At 37.1% G+C, this 17,154-nt stretch overlaps 2 protein-coding genes across 8 annotated transcripts in view; one reads left to right on the forward strand and one right to left on the reverse strand.

Moving 5' to 3' along the window:
- The first annotated feature begins 9,627 nt into the window (after positions 1-9,627).
- lactbl1b (lactamase, beta-like 1b) overlaps positions 9,628-17,154 on the forward strand; it is a 38,374-nt gene continuing 30,847 nt past the window's right edge. For 4 of the 5 annotated variants that reach the window (XM_012918093.3, XM_076884238.1, XM_012918092.3 and 1 more), the window contains exon 1: positions 9,628-9,755. The gene's annotated coding sequence lies outside the window, so the exon portion shown is untranslated. The remainder of the gene's footprint in view (positions 9,756-17,154) is intronic. The other variant, XM_012918096.4, reaches the window with a different exon arrangement.
- On the reverse strand, positions 10,362-17,019 carry LOC112430478 (uncharacterized). Of its 3 annotated transcripts, none has more exons than XM_076884235.1 (5): positions 16,710-17,019; positions 14,395-16,037; positions 14,157-14,312; positions 13,041-13,133; positions 10,362-12,032 (listed from the first exon to the last, which is right to left on the reverse strand). In XM_076884235.1, exons 2-5 carry the CDS (start codon positions 16,027-16,029, stop codon positions 11,715-11,717), a joined length of 2,202 nt encoding a protein of 733 aa, XP_076740350.1. In that variant the 5' UTR covers positions 16,030-16,037; positions 16,710-17,019; the 3' UTR covers positions 10,362-11,714. The 3 variants fall into 3 exon arrangements, with proteins under 3 accessions (XP_076740350.1, XP_076740352.1, XP_076740351.1); XM_076884237.1 differs by having other exon boundaries at positions 14,395-15,077; positions 15,965-17,019; XM_076884236.1 differs by lacking the exons at positions 10,362-12,032; positions 13,041-13,133 and adding an exon at positions 13,214-13,714 and having other exon boundaries at positions 14,395-17,019.

Consider the following 17,154-nt stretch of genomic DNA (forward strand, 5'->3'; position numbering starts at 1 on the left):
ATCATAGTGATATGAAGCACTGTGAACCCAAAACATTGATATTACCCCAGAATTTAATTATATTTGTAATGTGAGAGTTCCTATTACTCCCAGTTACACAATATAGTTACGTTCCTGTATGAGAGAAGATCAAATCAAGTACTTAGGAAATTATATTTAAAAAGTGTGTTACTTTCTACTACTTGTTTCTCTAGATTCCTTCCTTCCCTCTTGCACTCCATTTTTCCCTTCTTCCCTTTGTCTCTCTTTTTTTTCCTTCTTTCCTTTTTTCTTTTTGGAATATTAGGATGTATTTAAATAGGATACAAGCCAAATTGCTTGGAAACTGCTCAAGGTCTCACAAGATGGCTGCACACTGCAAGATTCAAACTGTGGATGAAGAACAGAAACCAAGAGCCACATACAAATTTGACTGGATTATCAGTTAACTGTTCTGAAAAAAGAATGAGATGTACATGAAAACCTATTACTGCTTGAAATGTATAATATAGATAATTAAGAATGTCTTTCAAAATTGTTGAGTTTTTTTAAGGTTGTCTGCCCCCAAGTGGTCAAAATATCTAAATACAGTTTGAAACAAACACAAGTTATTTTTCTTTTTGTTTCAGCAACCAGTAAGAGGTTTTTCATGTTGTATTTCATGTTGGTGTCTCATGGTGGATAAACTCAATGTCTTCCAGGGGTATCCATTAATATAAAAGACTTTATTAACCTAAACATAATGTAATGCATGTCAAAAATAAATAATTATACAACCAGATAAATGGCTAAACAAGCATGAAGCATGAAAAGGCACTGGAAACAGATGGAACACAACCCTGCAATTACAGTTAGTTGTACTTCTCTGCTTCACACACACACACAGGCAGACACGTACACACACAAGCACACCAACACTTTCATGCATTCTTGATCTGTTTATGGTTTGTTCGTGTCACAGTGAAGGCCATTTGCTGACCTATATAGACAGCAGCGTTTGAGTAACTCGTGATGGGAACGCTACGTCCAGATGCCCCTCTGTTTGCTCGGGAGTGAAAATAGGTCAGAGGTCGGGAGAAAACCAATGAAAGAATGGGATTCACACAATCAGCAACAAGCATCATGGAAGAGAACAAAAAGTCTGAGCTGTTTCCTTATGCCATGTTTGCTGCAGGCTCGGCTTGGGTAAGAGTGCTACAGTCAGGAAATGCATAAACATAAGAGTGTCTGAGTGTCTGAGTTTGAAATCTAATTTCATTGTTCGTTACAGAGTCAACCACTGAGTGTATGTCATAAGCTGAAGGAAGCAGTGAACAATCGAGTGATTTCAGTCACTCAAATATTTTGTGTTTACAAAAGAAATTTGATGAAATTATGTGCTCTCAACATGCCGTTGTTGATTCTCTGCAAAATAGAAATTGTGTCAACAAGAAATTTATTACAACATTTCAGAAACAAGCTACAATTATGGGAAACATAAAACCAAACGTGTGATATCAAATAAACTAAATTTCAAATGGTACACCTGTTATATCTTTTCCTATCTGAACAGCACAGAGAACCATATAACTGATGTTATGCTAACTGCATAACCAGCACAAAAATATGAAGGCAGTATGTCTGTTTTGGTCAATATGCCAAATGAAATGTTTTTCATACTGCATTTAGTGTCACCAGGTGTTTCACTCTATATGAGATTGTACAGCATTTTTGTTCCTTGCTTCTAACACAAATTGAAAAAAAAGGTCAGCACTTTAAAGAAAATATTTTAAGTCAGATTTTTCCCTTTTTTTTTTCAGCTATGAATGAAGCAGGGAATATGGTTAACCTGGGTCAAATGGAGGGCAACCTGTCATATCAAGACCCAGAAAAACAGGACACAGAGAGACCAAGTCATAAACGGCACAAAATACTAACTAAGACAACCAAAACTAGAAATACTGAATAAACTCAGAGAAGGCTTGGGATAAAGCGCTGTAGTCAGATTAAACTAAATTGAGCTCTTTGGCATCAACTTGAACCTCAATGTTTGGAGAAAGAGGAATGCTGAGGATGACCCAAAGAACACCAACCCCACAGTTAAGCACGGAAGTGGAAACATTATGCTTTGGGGCTGTTTCTCTGCTAGGGGTATTGGATAACTTCACCACATTGCAGGGCAAATGCACTGTAAAATCCTGGATGAGAACCTCCTTCCTTTAGCCAGGACATTGAAGATAAGTGATAGATAGGTATTCCCATGACAATGATCCAAAACATATTGCGAGGGCAATTAAGAAGTAGCCAAAGAAGAAGCAAACTAAGTTCATGGAGTGCACACTCTCCAGACACCAATCCTATAGAAAATCTGTTGAGGCAGCTGAGAGTTACCATCTCTTTGTAAGTGAAGTGAATTCAGCAGAGGAATTTCAGTATTAGCAGTCCCATTTGTTTATCCCAAATTTCAGATACTGTCTGATTATTGTCAGAGGATATCTTTCACTATAGTGAATACTCTACATTTAACCTCCCTCGCTGGATGTAGTTTCACCAGGTTGAAGCCAGAACCAGAGATATCGTAACAATTCTTTAATCTGTTTGATCTGTCATGTTGAGTAGCCCAAAATCGCACCGGTCTTAGCCAATCTAAGTGCTCGAGGAGCTCTGTTTTCAAACATCAAATTGTTGACTGCTGAAAAAACAAGCAGCGCATAACTTTTTCAGCATTGCATCCACACAGTTTGCACAGATGAAGTCATTTAATTGTGTATCGTGTTTAGGGAAAGAATTGTGTGCTTTGAAGACATTGCTGCACTGCTATATATCGGCCACTAATAATGTTTAATTAGTTGGCCATAATAAGCTTTCCAACAAAGTTTTGTTGTAAAGTTACTCTTTGAGTTCTCTCTGCTCCATTTACCATAATTATGAATCTGTAGTTTTATATGTAGATTGTGCTCACCTGGTTTAGTCATCTTTGATACTGCTTAACGTGGCCTCGACCTTTTACTGCATTTGCTTGGTCTTTTCTTTAAATAAGAAAGCAATAATCTTAAATTACAAGTCCTAGCTGGTCTTTGGTCGTTTATAACATTGCTTTTAAAGGTTTTTTTTTTTAAAGAGATGGTTTATTTAAAGCATTAAAACATAGAACAAAGAAGGCAACTTCACAAAGCTGCATTGGATTTTTGAGCTGTTAGAAACATTGGTTATCTCTGACTCCTGTCATGAAACCTTTCTGTCTGATTACTGATCTTTTGTTTTACTCGCAAAATCTTCTTCTTTGTAAGTAAGGACTTTTCTTTTTTCAAAGTAAGTTTTCAGATGGTCCAAGGCAGATATTTCCCTCGTTTTAATCACAGCCCTGAAGCGCACTGTAATTGTTTGATTATCATATTTGACCTTCAGTGTGCTGACTGGGTTGTTTACATGGTTTTGGGGTTGCCAGAAAAGTAAAGAAGAAAAACACCAAAGATCTGTGTGATACTGTAATTGAGTGTCACATGTCGGTGCATTTGCTGGATCGTGCCTCGAGAAACCGTCCTCACCATTGCTCCCATATGTTACAGTCATGTGAGCATTCTGGCAATCGGCACCACTTAATTTTCCACTTTTCCCTCTTTTATGCTCCTGGCTTCACATCCTGGCAGGCAGCACAACCTTCTCCTTTTTTTCATATATATCCATCCACAGAACATCACAATCTGAGATGCCTGCATCCTGACTTTTCCCCAGGGACGTAACTTGATTGCAATTTTGTATCAGCAATGGAAAGTCTTGTGGGTTTTGTGTTGGTGGCAACTGTTGGCAAGACTCTGCCGACTTGGCACACAAATATTTTAAAAGAAACACAGCCAAGATGCAACACAAGCCAACAGTGTTATTTACTTTAATAGTGTTTTCCCCACTGGTGGAAAACAGATGACAGTAAACAGAAGGGGATTACCAGCAAATTGATAAAACAGTCTTAGGATAATTCATCACGCAACTTTTCTTTTACACAGTGCGCTGTTTCATTCTTCTGTATTTATCAAAAGATGCTGTAAACTAGTCCAAGCTAGTTAGTGGAGTGGAGCATTAGTGCCATCTAGTGTCAAGGGCATATCACCACAAATCCAGGCTTAGAAGAAATGTCTGCTAAGCAGGAATATAGTATCATTTCATGCTAATGTAAGCCCGTATTCATCCATTCACAACTACTTAGATATGTAATAACAGGAAAAGCATGTTGCTGGGGTCATTTTGGCCTGCAGTAAAAAAATAACTCATGCCGAGTGATAATAAGCTACAGTAAGTGGACGGAAAACTCAGAACTCGCACATTCGTCCCGACTCTCATGCTCAAAGACAGCATGCTCTCCTCTCCTGAATACGCACCAAACGCACACATAATGCGCGCCTGCGGTCTCTCTGAACCACACCGAACTGGCAAGCCAACAGTATTTTTTTCAGTTGATCGATTGACAAAAGAAAAGGAAAGGTGGTGGAGAGAGGAAGAGACTGAAAAGAGAAAAGGCTAAAAGACACTGGAACCTCGAGGAGCAGGTCAAGACTGTGGAGACTTGGCACACAAATAAGCCACCGTGCATTGCGGCGTATGTGACGCTTTCTAAATGTGATATATATAATTATTAAGGAATTGTAAAAAACGTTGTGTCATTCTAGTTCTGAAACGAGTGTAGCTTAATTGCTTTGTTTGTATAGCTATGTTTGCTCATTCAACCACAGCTATAATGCATCACGAATACTCAGTATTCATACTGACTTATTTATAAGTCCCTTTTTTATCGTTTTATTTTTCATAAAGGTTTCCTCTCAGTTGAGCACTGTACACAAACCTATAGTCGTTTTCCTGTTACATTAAGGGTATGTAACATATCAGCCTGCTGCATTTGATGATAGCTGTGTTATTTGAAAAGTATTTATGAAAACACACTCATATTTTATATATTTTTTGTTTTTTGCACTTGTGGACACAAGTTCATTATTATGTTTTATTAGTTAATTTTAAGAAAACAGAAAACAAAACATAAAGTTAAAGACTGATTGGACTAAAACATTACTGTTTTTTAGCCCTATATTCCCAAGACATCAAAACAATATGGGAATTCCCCAGTAAGTCCGTAGAGAAATTGTGGTATTTGGTACCCCTAATCAAAATGTAGATGAGTTTATTCTTGGTTTGCGTGAACATAGACGGCAGGGATGGGGTCCAATTTCCAGCCTGAATTATAATGTAAGTCGACCCCGACATTAATGCTGAATAAGAACCTGAAGCTGAATGCCAAACAAAGTTCACCTATCAACAGTCATTATTTATTCTTCTAGGTTTCTTTGCCTTGAGCTGATCTTTTTTTGATGCTTGCTTTTTAAAGGCACTGTAATAAACAAGTGCAGACATTTTTCTGTTATTGTTCCCAACAAGTGTGGTGGAATGCCCAGGCTGCTGTTGTCCTGTCAGTGATGTCTTTAACATGGCCTTTTAATGTCAGCTTTGATTATGCATAACAACACCTTCATCTGTCAAAACATGTCAGCCATCAGTAGCATATCTTATTTGTCAGAATGATATGGGGATGACCTTGGCCAGACTGATATGATTAAAGTTATAAAAATAAATGCATTTAATGAGCTCTGGAAATGTCACACTGTGTTAACTGAAATAGTTTATGAACAATACCGATCCTGTCAGTGAGCTCAAGTGGTGCTGAGCTGGTCCGCTTTTGAAGAAGCCGTTTCCTGTTTGTTTACACTTTATACAATAAACACAGTTAATGGTCTAATTCTCATGGTTCTGGGATTGTGTGATAAATTTGTTATTTTGTTACCTTTTATAATTATATTTGTATTTCTCCTTGTATTCATATTTTTCTAATACCCCAAGTGTTTTTTGGCTTTGTCTCCCTCTGTTTTGTATGTGTGGCATTTTGTTTTTCTACTTCCTGTTTTTTTTTTTTTCCATTCTTTGCTTTTTCTTGTGTCTCCTAAGGTTTGATTTTGTCCCTTTTATCCCTGGTTTTTGTCAACCTGTGGCTTATTTCCACCTGTGTCTTGTTCTCCACCCTCTATGAATAGTCTTGTCTTCCCTTTGTCGGTCTGTCAGATTGTGCTTCAGGTGTCTTCCACTCCCCTCTCTTGGATCCTTTTGTGATTTCCACTTTTGTTTCCTATTTTGGTTTTTGTACATTTTTAGATTTTTGCAACAGCCAGAGTCACTTTGCCATCCTGCTATGGTTCCTCTCACCACTTACCCTTGGCACCAATGGTTATTTTTGCAAATATAGAAAGAAAATACTGATATGAATTTTCTCAGATTTCCTAACAGAGAATCCAAATGTCGAATTATGAATTAAAAAGTTCCAAATTCTTCTTCTTTAAAGACTCGCAATTTTATTTTAGGGTCTACTTGAATAACTGTATGTCTTACAATGAAAAGGAGGCAAAGACTTTTGAATAATATCAGTAATCGATTATATTAATATTTCTCAAATGTTTAAACGGTTACATTTGGTGTTTAAATGAAACTCTCTTTTAAGACATTGTAGTAATTTAACTTGTCCAAGGATTACATATTTGACTTCGTGAGTTCAAGGTGAGAATGAAAGCTGTAATTTATTTGCTTCATATAAAACCTTTGATGGCATTTATCTGTCTGCTGAACTCATAAAGACGAGACATTGATGGTGGCACATAAAGAGAACCCAGATCAATCAGTCTTGCAAAGCTTGGTGAATTTAAAAAGGATAATTCTTCACTAGCCCTGGCATTTGCTTTGAAGCTCATCAAAGTTACGACAGGAAACAGGATTATTAAATCATCCATCATCCATTTAAAGGACTAGAATTTAAAATATATTCAGAGTTCTAACACCATAATGCCATCTACATTTCTAATTAAAATAAAGTTATGTGTTAAAGATTTAACAGGGCTAGAATACGATCTTAATTAAAATCTCTGCAGGATTTACTTACAGACATGTTTGTAATATGCACTTTGTCCACAAGATGCCAGTATAACCAGGTCAAAACAGAACAGAGTTTGTCAGTGCTGACAAATCAAACTCCAGTGCCTCTACCATGGGTGTCAAACTCCAGTCCTTGGGGGCTTTGACTCATATTACAGCAGCTTATGAGTGAGTGAACATGGGGCAATAAAAGTACTTTTAAAAGTACATTTTTCCAAACACTTACATTTACTTCAGTATTTCTTTTTAATTACCTGAGTAGGGTTAGGGGTTGTCACCTCGTTAGAGGTGCAGTCAAGTTCTATAGAGTCTTGCTAATGACCTACTAATTTTATTCAAGTCTGTTGCAGCAGGGGCACATTAAAGTTTCAGGACACCAGCCCTCGAGGACTGGAGTTTGACACCCCTACTCTAAACCATTATCCCTCTGCCATCACACCATGTGTGGGTAAGATGAACACCCCTCAGTTACATTTGTTCCCCACAAATTTAAGTGAAGATTAAGGAAGTCTTGGCTTGTAAAGTTTGAAGTAAAACAATAAAAACAGCTTTTTAAAAAACAAATGAAATATAATGATAGTGATTAGAAAGCTGACAGCTAAGACAAAAAGATTTGAAATACTTAATAGATCCAGTGTCTGAATTGGATTTGCAAAAGGTGAGTGGCATTTATATAGCCCATTTTCCATTTACTGCAAAAGCACAGACTGCTGGAGTCTTAATCTCACAACAAGAAGAAAGAAAGTAACACATGTAGATTTGCAATATAATAATTAACATGGAACAACTGTAATAGTGACCTTTTATAACGATTACAATGGGTAGTCTGATTAGCTCAAAATTCACAGAAAAGCGCCCTTACATCTTATGTTATGGAAAATAAGCACAAAGATCCTCTTAGAATTAGATTATAGAGTACAGATGCAGTAATGATCCAGCAATTGTTCTTACAGCATGTGTAATAGCTGGATATTTGTTCGCTCAAGAATCTGCCATATTAGAGAGAGTAACTAATTTGTTAACCCTTCAGATTTTCACTAAAAGAGCCTTTAAATCATGGATGCATTTTTTTAATACCCTAAGTGATTTAATGATGTCAAAAAGGTAAGAAACAATAGTTTATGCACTAACATTATATGAGATCATGGTGCCTTTTCCTTAAAATTGTTTACACTATTTGAATCATGAGGGTGTCTTTGTGTATACCATATGTATAGAGGTCATAAGTACATTTCTGTAATGTATGCGACCATTATCTGAAATTGTTGATGGAAAACAAAGGATTACATTTTCTGTTTCCAGTAGCTTTAAACTGTTAATGCTAAATTCTAAAGATTAATGATGGAGAGTGCATAGTAATCTTACATTATGTAGCATTTAAAGACCACAGGATTGTATACCTAGATTAGAGTTCAGAGTTAGATCTGATGGTATGGTTAACCAATAAGAACAAGATGGAAGGAAAAGGCACACTACACTGTGAATATTTATTTGTGGCCTAGGGCATAGTTTTATTTTGCAGGCTTTTATTTAAAGATCATTTTATATATTTATGTACTTTTGTGGCTGCACGCAAATAGTTGTTTTGTTTTGTTTTATTTCATTAGAATATACCACAGAAAACAGCCTAAGCATGTTCCTCTTTGTCCACAGCATCTGAGATAATCCGTTCCCGTGTAACTACACATCCATCATCCAGATAAGGGTTTAGTGTCAGCATTGCATAACACAGATGCTATAGTGACCCTATGGCAGACTATCTCATGTCACCAGTGATTTTGCACGTAAACAAAGAGACAGTGGGCACAGCCATGTACACTATAGAGAGCTATCTACATATTTATTCCTCACAATTCTTGCAGCAAGTGCCCAAAGAGCATTTCCCTGTTTTTAAAATGTATAAATCCATCCATGCTCCTTCCTGCTTGCAGGCATGAAAGGATTTACAGAACTACAACTGTCCACTTTTTACATTCTGGTTGTCACTGACAACGGGCAAGACTGAGCGCTTATCTGTGTTCATCTAATGTTTGCATTAAAGTGTAGCTGACCCACAAGATGTTTTACATGTTTCTGTTTAACATGAAATGAGAACATTGCAGAGAATTAGGTCAGATGTCTTCTATAAATCCACAGCCAGGGGAACGAGTTTGGGTGCCTTTAGATTCTTCTTTTTTTTTTTTTTTTTTGCCAGATTCTTTTGCGAATCAGTGAAGCAAAGGTTCAAAAAAGGAAAAGTAAAAAAAAAAAGATCTGAACAATTTGCAGTTAGGTAAGACTGCATGATTGGGCCACCAAAGACTTTTTTTTTTTTTTAGCATCTAATGAATCTTTTGAAGTTCTTTCATGTCCTGGTGGATGCACAAACAACCTCAAGCTCCATAACCTCATTAATGGGCTGTAATCTTTTCCTGTCACTAAAACTATGTCGAGTCAAGCAAATAGCTCCAGTTGGCTTTTTTATTTTGTTGAGTAAGCTTTTACTCCAAAAACCAAGTGCCATGCAAATGCAAATACAAATAAAATGCCCCCCCCAAAAAAAAAGAAAAAAGAAGAAGCAGAAAAAAAAAAAGAAACCCACACACACATAAAGCACATGCCGCACACACTGAGAGGGCACCTATTTTTGAGCTATGGCAGATGTGGCCATTGGCTGTGATGGTTAATCCAGAATACTGGGTTTGATACAAGGAGATTTAGCCATAACCATGATACGAACATCTGTCAGGCTCCCCTTTCGAGCTCTCTAACCCAGGCAGTACAAAAGCGGAATATTTTTCTCTTACCATTTTGATGAAGAAGAGGAAAGGCAGTTAATAGTTTCGGAACCTGAGGTAAGTGCACAAGGAATTAATCAATGTAGGATGTTCCATGGCCTAGAAAAAGAGGTGCCTGATTCACTACCGCTTATGTAATATGTTTTCCACAATTCGGATTCTACATGCTTTGTATTTGTGATACATTCAAATTGACAAATGTTCTTTATGTTTTTAACAAATATTATTCAGGCGACAGTAAATACAACTGCATTTCATTAATACATATACTGATAAAAGCAGGTATGACAATGCAGTTACAAGTATACTGGACAAGGTGGAGACATTTAGACATTTCAAAGACAGTATATATATATATATATATATATGTGTGTGTGTGTGTGTGTGTGTGTGTGTGTGTGTGTGTGTGTGTGGTTAAAATAACATTGAATTAATAGTTTATTTAATAGACTGGATAGAAATGTTACTGTTATTATCACTGCATTACTCAGTAGGTGAACCAGTGCTAACTGTTTCAAAGATAATGTAAAATTGTATTCTGATTTGTTTTTTGTTTAGTTGATTTTTTTAAATGAAAAGAGGCTACACTCAAAAAAATAAAACATTAGATTTACTTAAAAAAGTTATGTCAAGTGGTTCCACACAACTGCTTTAAGTAACTTTTAAGAAATGTTGTTACTTAGTTTGAACTCAATACTGTTAAGTTAGATTTACGTAAGTGTATTGGCTAAATGTAACTTAATTGCAATGCTTAGCTGATACTTATCTTTGTTGCTTTAAGCCTACATAACTTGTTTAGGCAATATCTTTGTAATACTGTTACTTAGCTGGTACATAACTTTTCTGCTTTAGAAGGACATAACCTGGTTAGGTAGTATCTTTGTAAAACTGTTATGTAGCTGCTACATAACTTTGTTACTTTTGAATTATATAAAATTGTTAAGTAATTTCTATTCAATACAATTACAAATAAATCATTTACACTGGTTACTTCCATACAAAATAGCAAAGTTTCTTAAAAGTTACTTAAAGCAGTTATGTGGAACCACTTGACATAACATTTTTAAGTAAATCTTAGGGAGATCTTTTAGGAAGAAATGAAGACAGCACCCAAATTATCAAACACAATCCTGCCTTTAATAAGCACATTCAGTGCATATAAAATACTTTTTTCCAAGCACAACAGCTTAACACAAAGTGCAATCAATGCAACTTGTTACAAATTCCAAGTGAATATTTTGTGCAGAAAATGTAGATCAGTATAAAGTGCTAACCAACTTGTCGTCAAACTAAAATGATTAAAAAAAATGATCCAACAAAGTCCTGTCTTTACTAAGCACATTCAGTGCATATTAAATACTTGTTGACAGACCGAAAAGACTGTAGAGCCGTAGCTTAACACAAAGTGCAATCAATGCAGACAACTTGTTACAACTTTAACTAAATACTTTGTGCATAAAACAATATTTTACTTCAAAGATCAGTGAAGTGCTAACCAACTTGTCTTTCAACTGGTCCAGAAAGCATCCAAATTATCAAAAAAAAATCCTACATTTTACAGGACGTTTCAGGAATTATTTTCAAACACTGATAAGCATGAAAGAGCAAACTAAACTCATTTAAAACAGTGAAAATTGGCTGTTTTGTTCAAAAACTGTACTGTAAAACAGTGCTACTCAGTTTTTCAAGTTATGGTTACATCCCAAGTTGCAGACAGCTGCCAAATGTCACATTCTTTGAAATATCAAATCACAGCGGCCTAACCGCTAGAACTTTTTAAAATGTCTGTCATTTTCTGTATGTTGTCAAGTAGCAGTAGAAGAAGTGCAACACCAATTTTTTAAGTAACAGTATTTTGCTAAAATGCAAATGAACATTATTGTTCTCTAAAACTGGTGAATGTTCCCAAGAAACAGTACTGACAATGAAAAAAAGTGTTTATGAACAACTTAACTATACCTGAACGTAAAGCATTCAAACTAAGTTAAGCAATAAGGGCCTCCCGCTTCCTCCTCTTTATTCAAGGAGTTTGTTTCTGAGCACTTGAACTTTGTTTGATAGCTTCTTAGCATCAAGTCCCATCAGTACTTTCTGAAAAAACTCAAAAGTGTACCTGAGGTTGGATGGGTAGCTCATGTTTAAAGTGTAGATCAGGCCGAACAACAACACAACAGCAGTGGCAACATCAGGAAGATCTCTGAGCACAGCGACACCCTCAATTATGATACCAATGTCTTCTGCCGGGTCAAGGTCACGCTCTCCTTCTGGTTTGATGACGTAGATGCCAATGAGCGTCTTCTCCATTTCACTTTCGGCCTCATGGAAGTCCACATCCTAAAAAAATTAATAAGTAAATAAACATAATAATACAAGTTGCAGGGTTTCATATCAATTAAAGGGATATTCCACCCAAAGTGGAAATTTGTCTATTACCATAAATTGCCAAGAGTTAGATAAGTGAGAAAAAAGCATTTTGTAACCAGCAAAGTACATTTCTGATCTTATACCCATTGTTCCTGGTGAGCTCAATAATCATGTCGACTGCAAATGAAAAGTAAAAAGTAACACGACGGATTTGCAGGAGGAGGAGATTTAGACTTGGGCCTACATTACGGTTACGCCAAAGCACCCTGTAACCCGCCATGGCATAGCACTTGGATACAACAACAGTGGTTGAAAAAGCCTCTGGTTTCCATAAATAAACACATATTCGAATATCCATGCACCATGCAGCGGCGGCTTACAGTGTTGTATGTGGTAACCATAATGTATTCCCAAGTCTAAATCTACTCCTCCAAATCCTTCAAGTTACTTATTACTTTTCATTTAAAGTCGACATGATTATTGAGCTCACCAGGAATAATTCGTACCATTAAAGAGTCATTTGCAACCAAAATGCTTATAGTTCCCATTCACTCCATTTTTTAAATGCTAGGCAAAAGCAAATAGACTGCTGCCGGATCAGGAGAATTATTGCACTGGTTACAAAATTATTTTTTCTCACTTATCTTACTCTGGGTAATATGGTAATAGACCAATTTTCACTTTGGGGTGGAATATCCCTTTAAGCTGCAAAACAGTAGACAGCTCAGAGCGAGATGAGAGGTGTTGGTCCATCATCCAGATTACACGGCAGAAAGACAAGGCAGAAAGACAGTCCACTCAGCCCACATTACACCCCAACTGTAATGGCAAGGGTCACTCCCGCATAAGCTTGTGCTTTTATATCTCCAATAATGTTCTAATTTTAACTTTTTGTTATAATCTAATGAATGTGTGTGAGGAAAAATTACCGTCAGTTAAATTTTTATTACTGGAAATTGTTTCTATTTGATTACTTGCCTGATATTCTTTGATCAAGCTGTTCGGATCTTCATTGAGGTAGACTGCAAGTCCTTTCAGCGTACACACTCTTCTCATTGCAACTGTGTCGTTCTGTAAAACATAAAAGCAAATTTTACTTAGCTAAACTTTAAAGACATTTTCAGTTAACTTCAGCAAAATAAATGTATATAATGCTTTGAGAAAAAAAGTCCATGACACACTACAGAAGAACAACAAAATTTAAAATAAAAAAAATTAAGGAAAGAAGGAACATTATCATTTGAAAAAATGTGACGAGCAAAAAAGGTAACCACAGGATCCCAAAAAAAAACAGAAACCCGACCAAAAACAGCAGCATGAAGAATCCAGTGAGGAAGAGGATGAACAAGAGGTCACACCAAAGCCAGCCTGAACAGAGGATTTTTTTTTTAAAAGTAAACCACTGAGTCCACTGATCTAAGGCTTAGGAGGAGAGTTCCAGAGTTTGGGGGCCACAGCAGCAATGATCTGTCACTTTTGGTCTTTAGACTGTTGTGCACTACCAGGCTTTGATCACTGGACCTCAGGGACCTGCTGGGGGTGTTGGGACTGAGAAGATCTCCATTGTATGATGGTGCTTGTCCATGTAAGGCCCTAAGGACCAGAACCAGGATCTTGAAATGAACCTTGAAGTTGACCAGCAGCCAGTGACGCTGGAAGAGAAGCGGGGTGACGTGGGTGTGTTTGGAGGACTTGAACAGGAGGTTTTGCAAGGACAAATGAAAAAACAGTTGTAGTACTAAGCTCAGAGACCTCCCTTTATCCCGTCTTGGTTTGAAAGGTGCCTGATGGCAGTTTATTCTAGCTTCAGCTTTTCTACTGTAAATGCCAAAATTCTCCCCAGGGAGCCGCGGCAAATCCCGTTTTGGAAACGCTACTGTCCTGTAAAAACAGCTTTTAATTCTGGCAATTTTTTTTTATAAAGTATCCAAATCAACTTAAAACTTTATTACTGTGACAACACTATCATGAAAAGGACAAAGAATAAACAATCCCATAATACCAACATTAAACTTTACCTTACAATAGAAGGAGACAACAAAATCATATGTATTAAAAGAGGGAATGAAGCATTGAAAAAAATTAATTCCAAACCTCATCAATTGCAGCCATGATTTCTGTGATCTTGCGTCCAGATGTTCCTCCCTTGTTTCTGAAGACTTTGGTCAGTTTGGTTGTGTTGTTGTCCAGCTGTGCCATAAATGTGGATGTTAGCGGGATCGTAGTGATGCGCTGGAATTCAGCATTTATCTGTAAAATAAACAAATGTTTAGCGTGATGGGTTTAAAATATTGCATGTGGAGTGCATTTGCAGATCAACTGATTCAGTTACCTCACGTGGAGAAAAAAGAGCTGGCCATCGGCTTTTAAAGTCAGCTACGAAGGGCATGTCCTGAAGAATTTCTTGCCTCCGGTGAGGAAAGGTTTGGGCCATTTTTGCTTTGATGGTTTCATTGTTGTTCTTCTTCTTGAACTCTGAAAGCAGCACCAACCTTTCTTCTTCCTGACTCTCTCGGGTTTCTCCAGCTGGATAATCAGGGCAGAAATTCACCTCTGCTCTCCTGGGTTTCTTGACTTGGTTGGGATGCACATTACTGTTCCCTCTTCTTTTGAGAGAATTGATGACCAACTCACTACACCCTAAGTTCTTCAGTTTTCCACGATAGTTTGACATTTTATACTTCAAACTGATCTTCCATGCAGAAAATCCAGTTTCTGAACCCTTCTCTTTCAAGCATGGATGCTTTACAACCAAAGCTTGGCAAACATCACTAAGATTGCTGTCTGAAGGGTAAGCTTTGTACTTCATAATTTCTGAAGACAAGCTCTCTAAAATGTCAGACTTGAGCTTTGGTTTTAGGGTTAAAAGTGTTCCATTGGCTTGGAATTCCTGGTTGCCTTTTGTCAATTGCAGCTCTACATCGAAGCTAAACTCAGGTATGCGAAAGTCCAGTGGCCAGGCTTCTGATCGCAGCGTGGAGTTTGCTGAGCTCGAGGAGCTTGATGACCTGGATTCTGTGACAAATTTGTTCAGTATGTTTTCTTGTTTAAATATCTGCTGTAATGATTTTAGAATAGGAATATACTGAAAGGTCCTCTTGCTTTGGGAGTCGAGAATGTATTCAATTGGATCAATTACTTCAAAATGTTTTCTGTAATACTGTCTGCGTTTGAAGGCAGTGGCAAGTGTGCCGTCCTTTTCTATGGCTTTTAACAAAGGGTTAAAAGAAACTGCCTTTGTCAGTTCTTCAATAACAGGCTGGTCTAGACAAAGGTTATGATTCTTGAGTATGTCTACAATTACTTGATTTGTCAAAGGCACTGATGCACAGCTTATCAGGTAGTGCAATTCTGAAAGCAACTCGTCAATTGCTATGCTGGGAACATGAAAATAGTTTTCCAACTTAAGTAAAAGAGATGCAAAATTAAGTTCTATTACATTTGCCAAATCTTCAGTCTCACTTGTAGTTGTATCGTGATCAATATTTGCACTTATGTCCTCTTCTACAATAGTGTCTGTACTGTCATCAGCTGATGTTTGGCCTACAATAGTGTTAGCAATACCGATTTTAAAGTCTTTTAAGGTATAAGGATTGTGTTTCCTATTTCGATGAGACTTGAATGTACCATAGATATTTGTTTTGAAAGAACAACCCTCAAACATGCAATGCACAGTCTCGTTACATTTTAGATGGTTGTTAATGTGAGAAAAATACTCCTGCTCCGAAGCTATGTTGCAGCAGGAACACAAATGGCAGTTAAATGTTGCCAAACTCACAGACTTGTCTAGAGTTCTTTGGGTATGTGATCTGCTTAAGTGGCTATGTAGAGCATTCCATGTTTTGAAAACACAGACACAATCAGAATAGGCACATGGATACTGCTGTCTACTATGAACTAACCTGTAGTGTTTTAATAACAGAGCTCGTGATGACACCACTTTTTTGCACAATTTGCACTGCCACATCAACGTATCTGGGGGAGAAGCACAAAAGACATTTTCATTACACTGTCCCTGAAAAAACTAAATAATTTGCACATTGTTAATGTTTCATATTAATCAGTTTTATTTTTAATATTGTATGCTACAACAATGAATTTATTGATCTACATCATCACCACTGCATATTGTGTAAATGTGTGTGTAATCTGACATTAAAAGTCGAGTGAGAAATCCCATGGACATTGTACAACATTAATGCAGTTCATCTTACACCAGCTTACTAAATGCTTTCTGCAAGCTACATCAAAACGTAAGCTGAAATATTAGACAGAAAATACACCCTAACCTGTCTGCTAGCGAGGAGCGCTTCTCCACTGTTGTTGGCTAAAGTGCAACGCAGTCAGGCGTCCGAGTATAAACTTGGCGCGAAAGTGCGTGCCGGACCGAATGCGCTGCCTGTACCGACGCGTACCGACTCATACCGACGCTAGCGCTACACTACATTTGGGCTGAAAACAGAGCTTTGCTATTGCAATGGAGACCCCTCCAAAATCATTTGGAAACTCACGTGCAGCAAGTCCACGTTAGCAAACCTTTACCGGGCAAAACCCTGCCTGTACTCTTTTCTTAGTAGCACTTGCGACATTAACTGACGTGTGAACATATATATGTAGACGGGCTTTACAAGAAAAATGACTTCTTACCTGATTTTTGGACAAAAATGCGGCTGAACCAGTCCACATGGCGAAGAAATAGCAAGCTTGAGAAAGAGGGTGGTGCGCATTGGCCCTTATTTAGGCGGGCTCTGCACGCAGCAGTATGTGCAGAGGGACAAACCTGTGAATTTACTCAACAATGTTACGTTGACACAGTTCAATGACTTTGTGTAACAACAAAAAGTAACAACATTTCATTAAATTTGCACAAACACTTTAAGGATTTTTGCAAAATCGAGTTTATTAAGAACAAACAACAAAATCTACTTTAGTAAAAGCAGAGATAGGCTGAGTTCATTTTTTTGAGTGTATATGGGGTTGTGTTTTAATTAGTCAACTTGGCTTAAAGGTTATACTTTATAAGTTGACTCAAGTGTTGTTTTGCTCCCATCATGGATGCATTTGATTTCAATATGACATTCATGCTATCATC

This window comes from Maylandia zebra, linkage group LG5 (genome assembly GCF_041146795.1).
Source record: "Maylandia zebra isolate NMK-2024a linkage group LG5, Mzebra_GT3a, whole genome shotgun sequence".
Taxonomy (NCBI): domain Eukaryota; kingdom Metazoa; phylum Chordata; class Actinopteri; order Cichliformes; family Cichlidae; genus Maylandia; species Maylandia zebra.

Bases quoted from the DNA above. Each gene is read 5' to 3' on its own strand.
- LOC112430478 (XM_076884235.1), bottom strand. From the start codon at position 16,029: ATGTGGCAGTGCAAATTGTGCAAAAAAGTGGTGTCATCACGAGCTCTG. The intron at 14,313-14,394 runs GTAACTGAATCA...TTTATTTTACAG, and splicing joins CTCTTTTTTCTCCACGTGAG to ATAAATGCTGAATTCCAGCG. The intron at 13,134-14,156 runs GTTTGGAATTAA...TATGTTTTACAG, and splicing joins TCATGGCTGCAATTGATGAG to AACGACACAGTTGCAATGAG.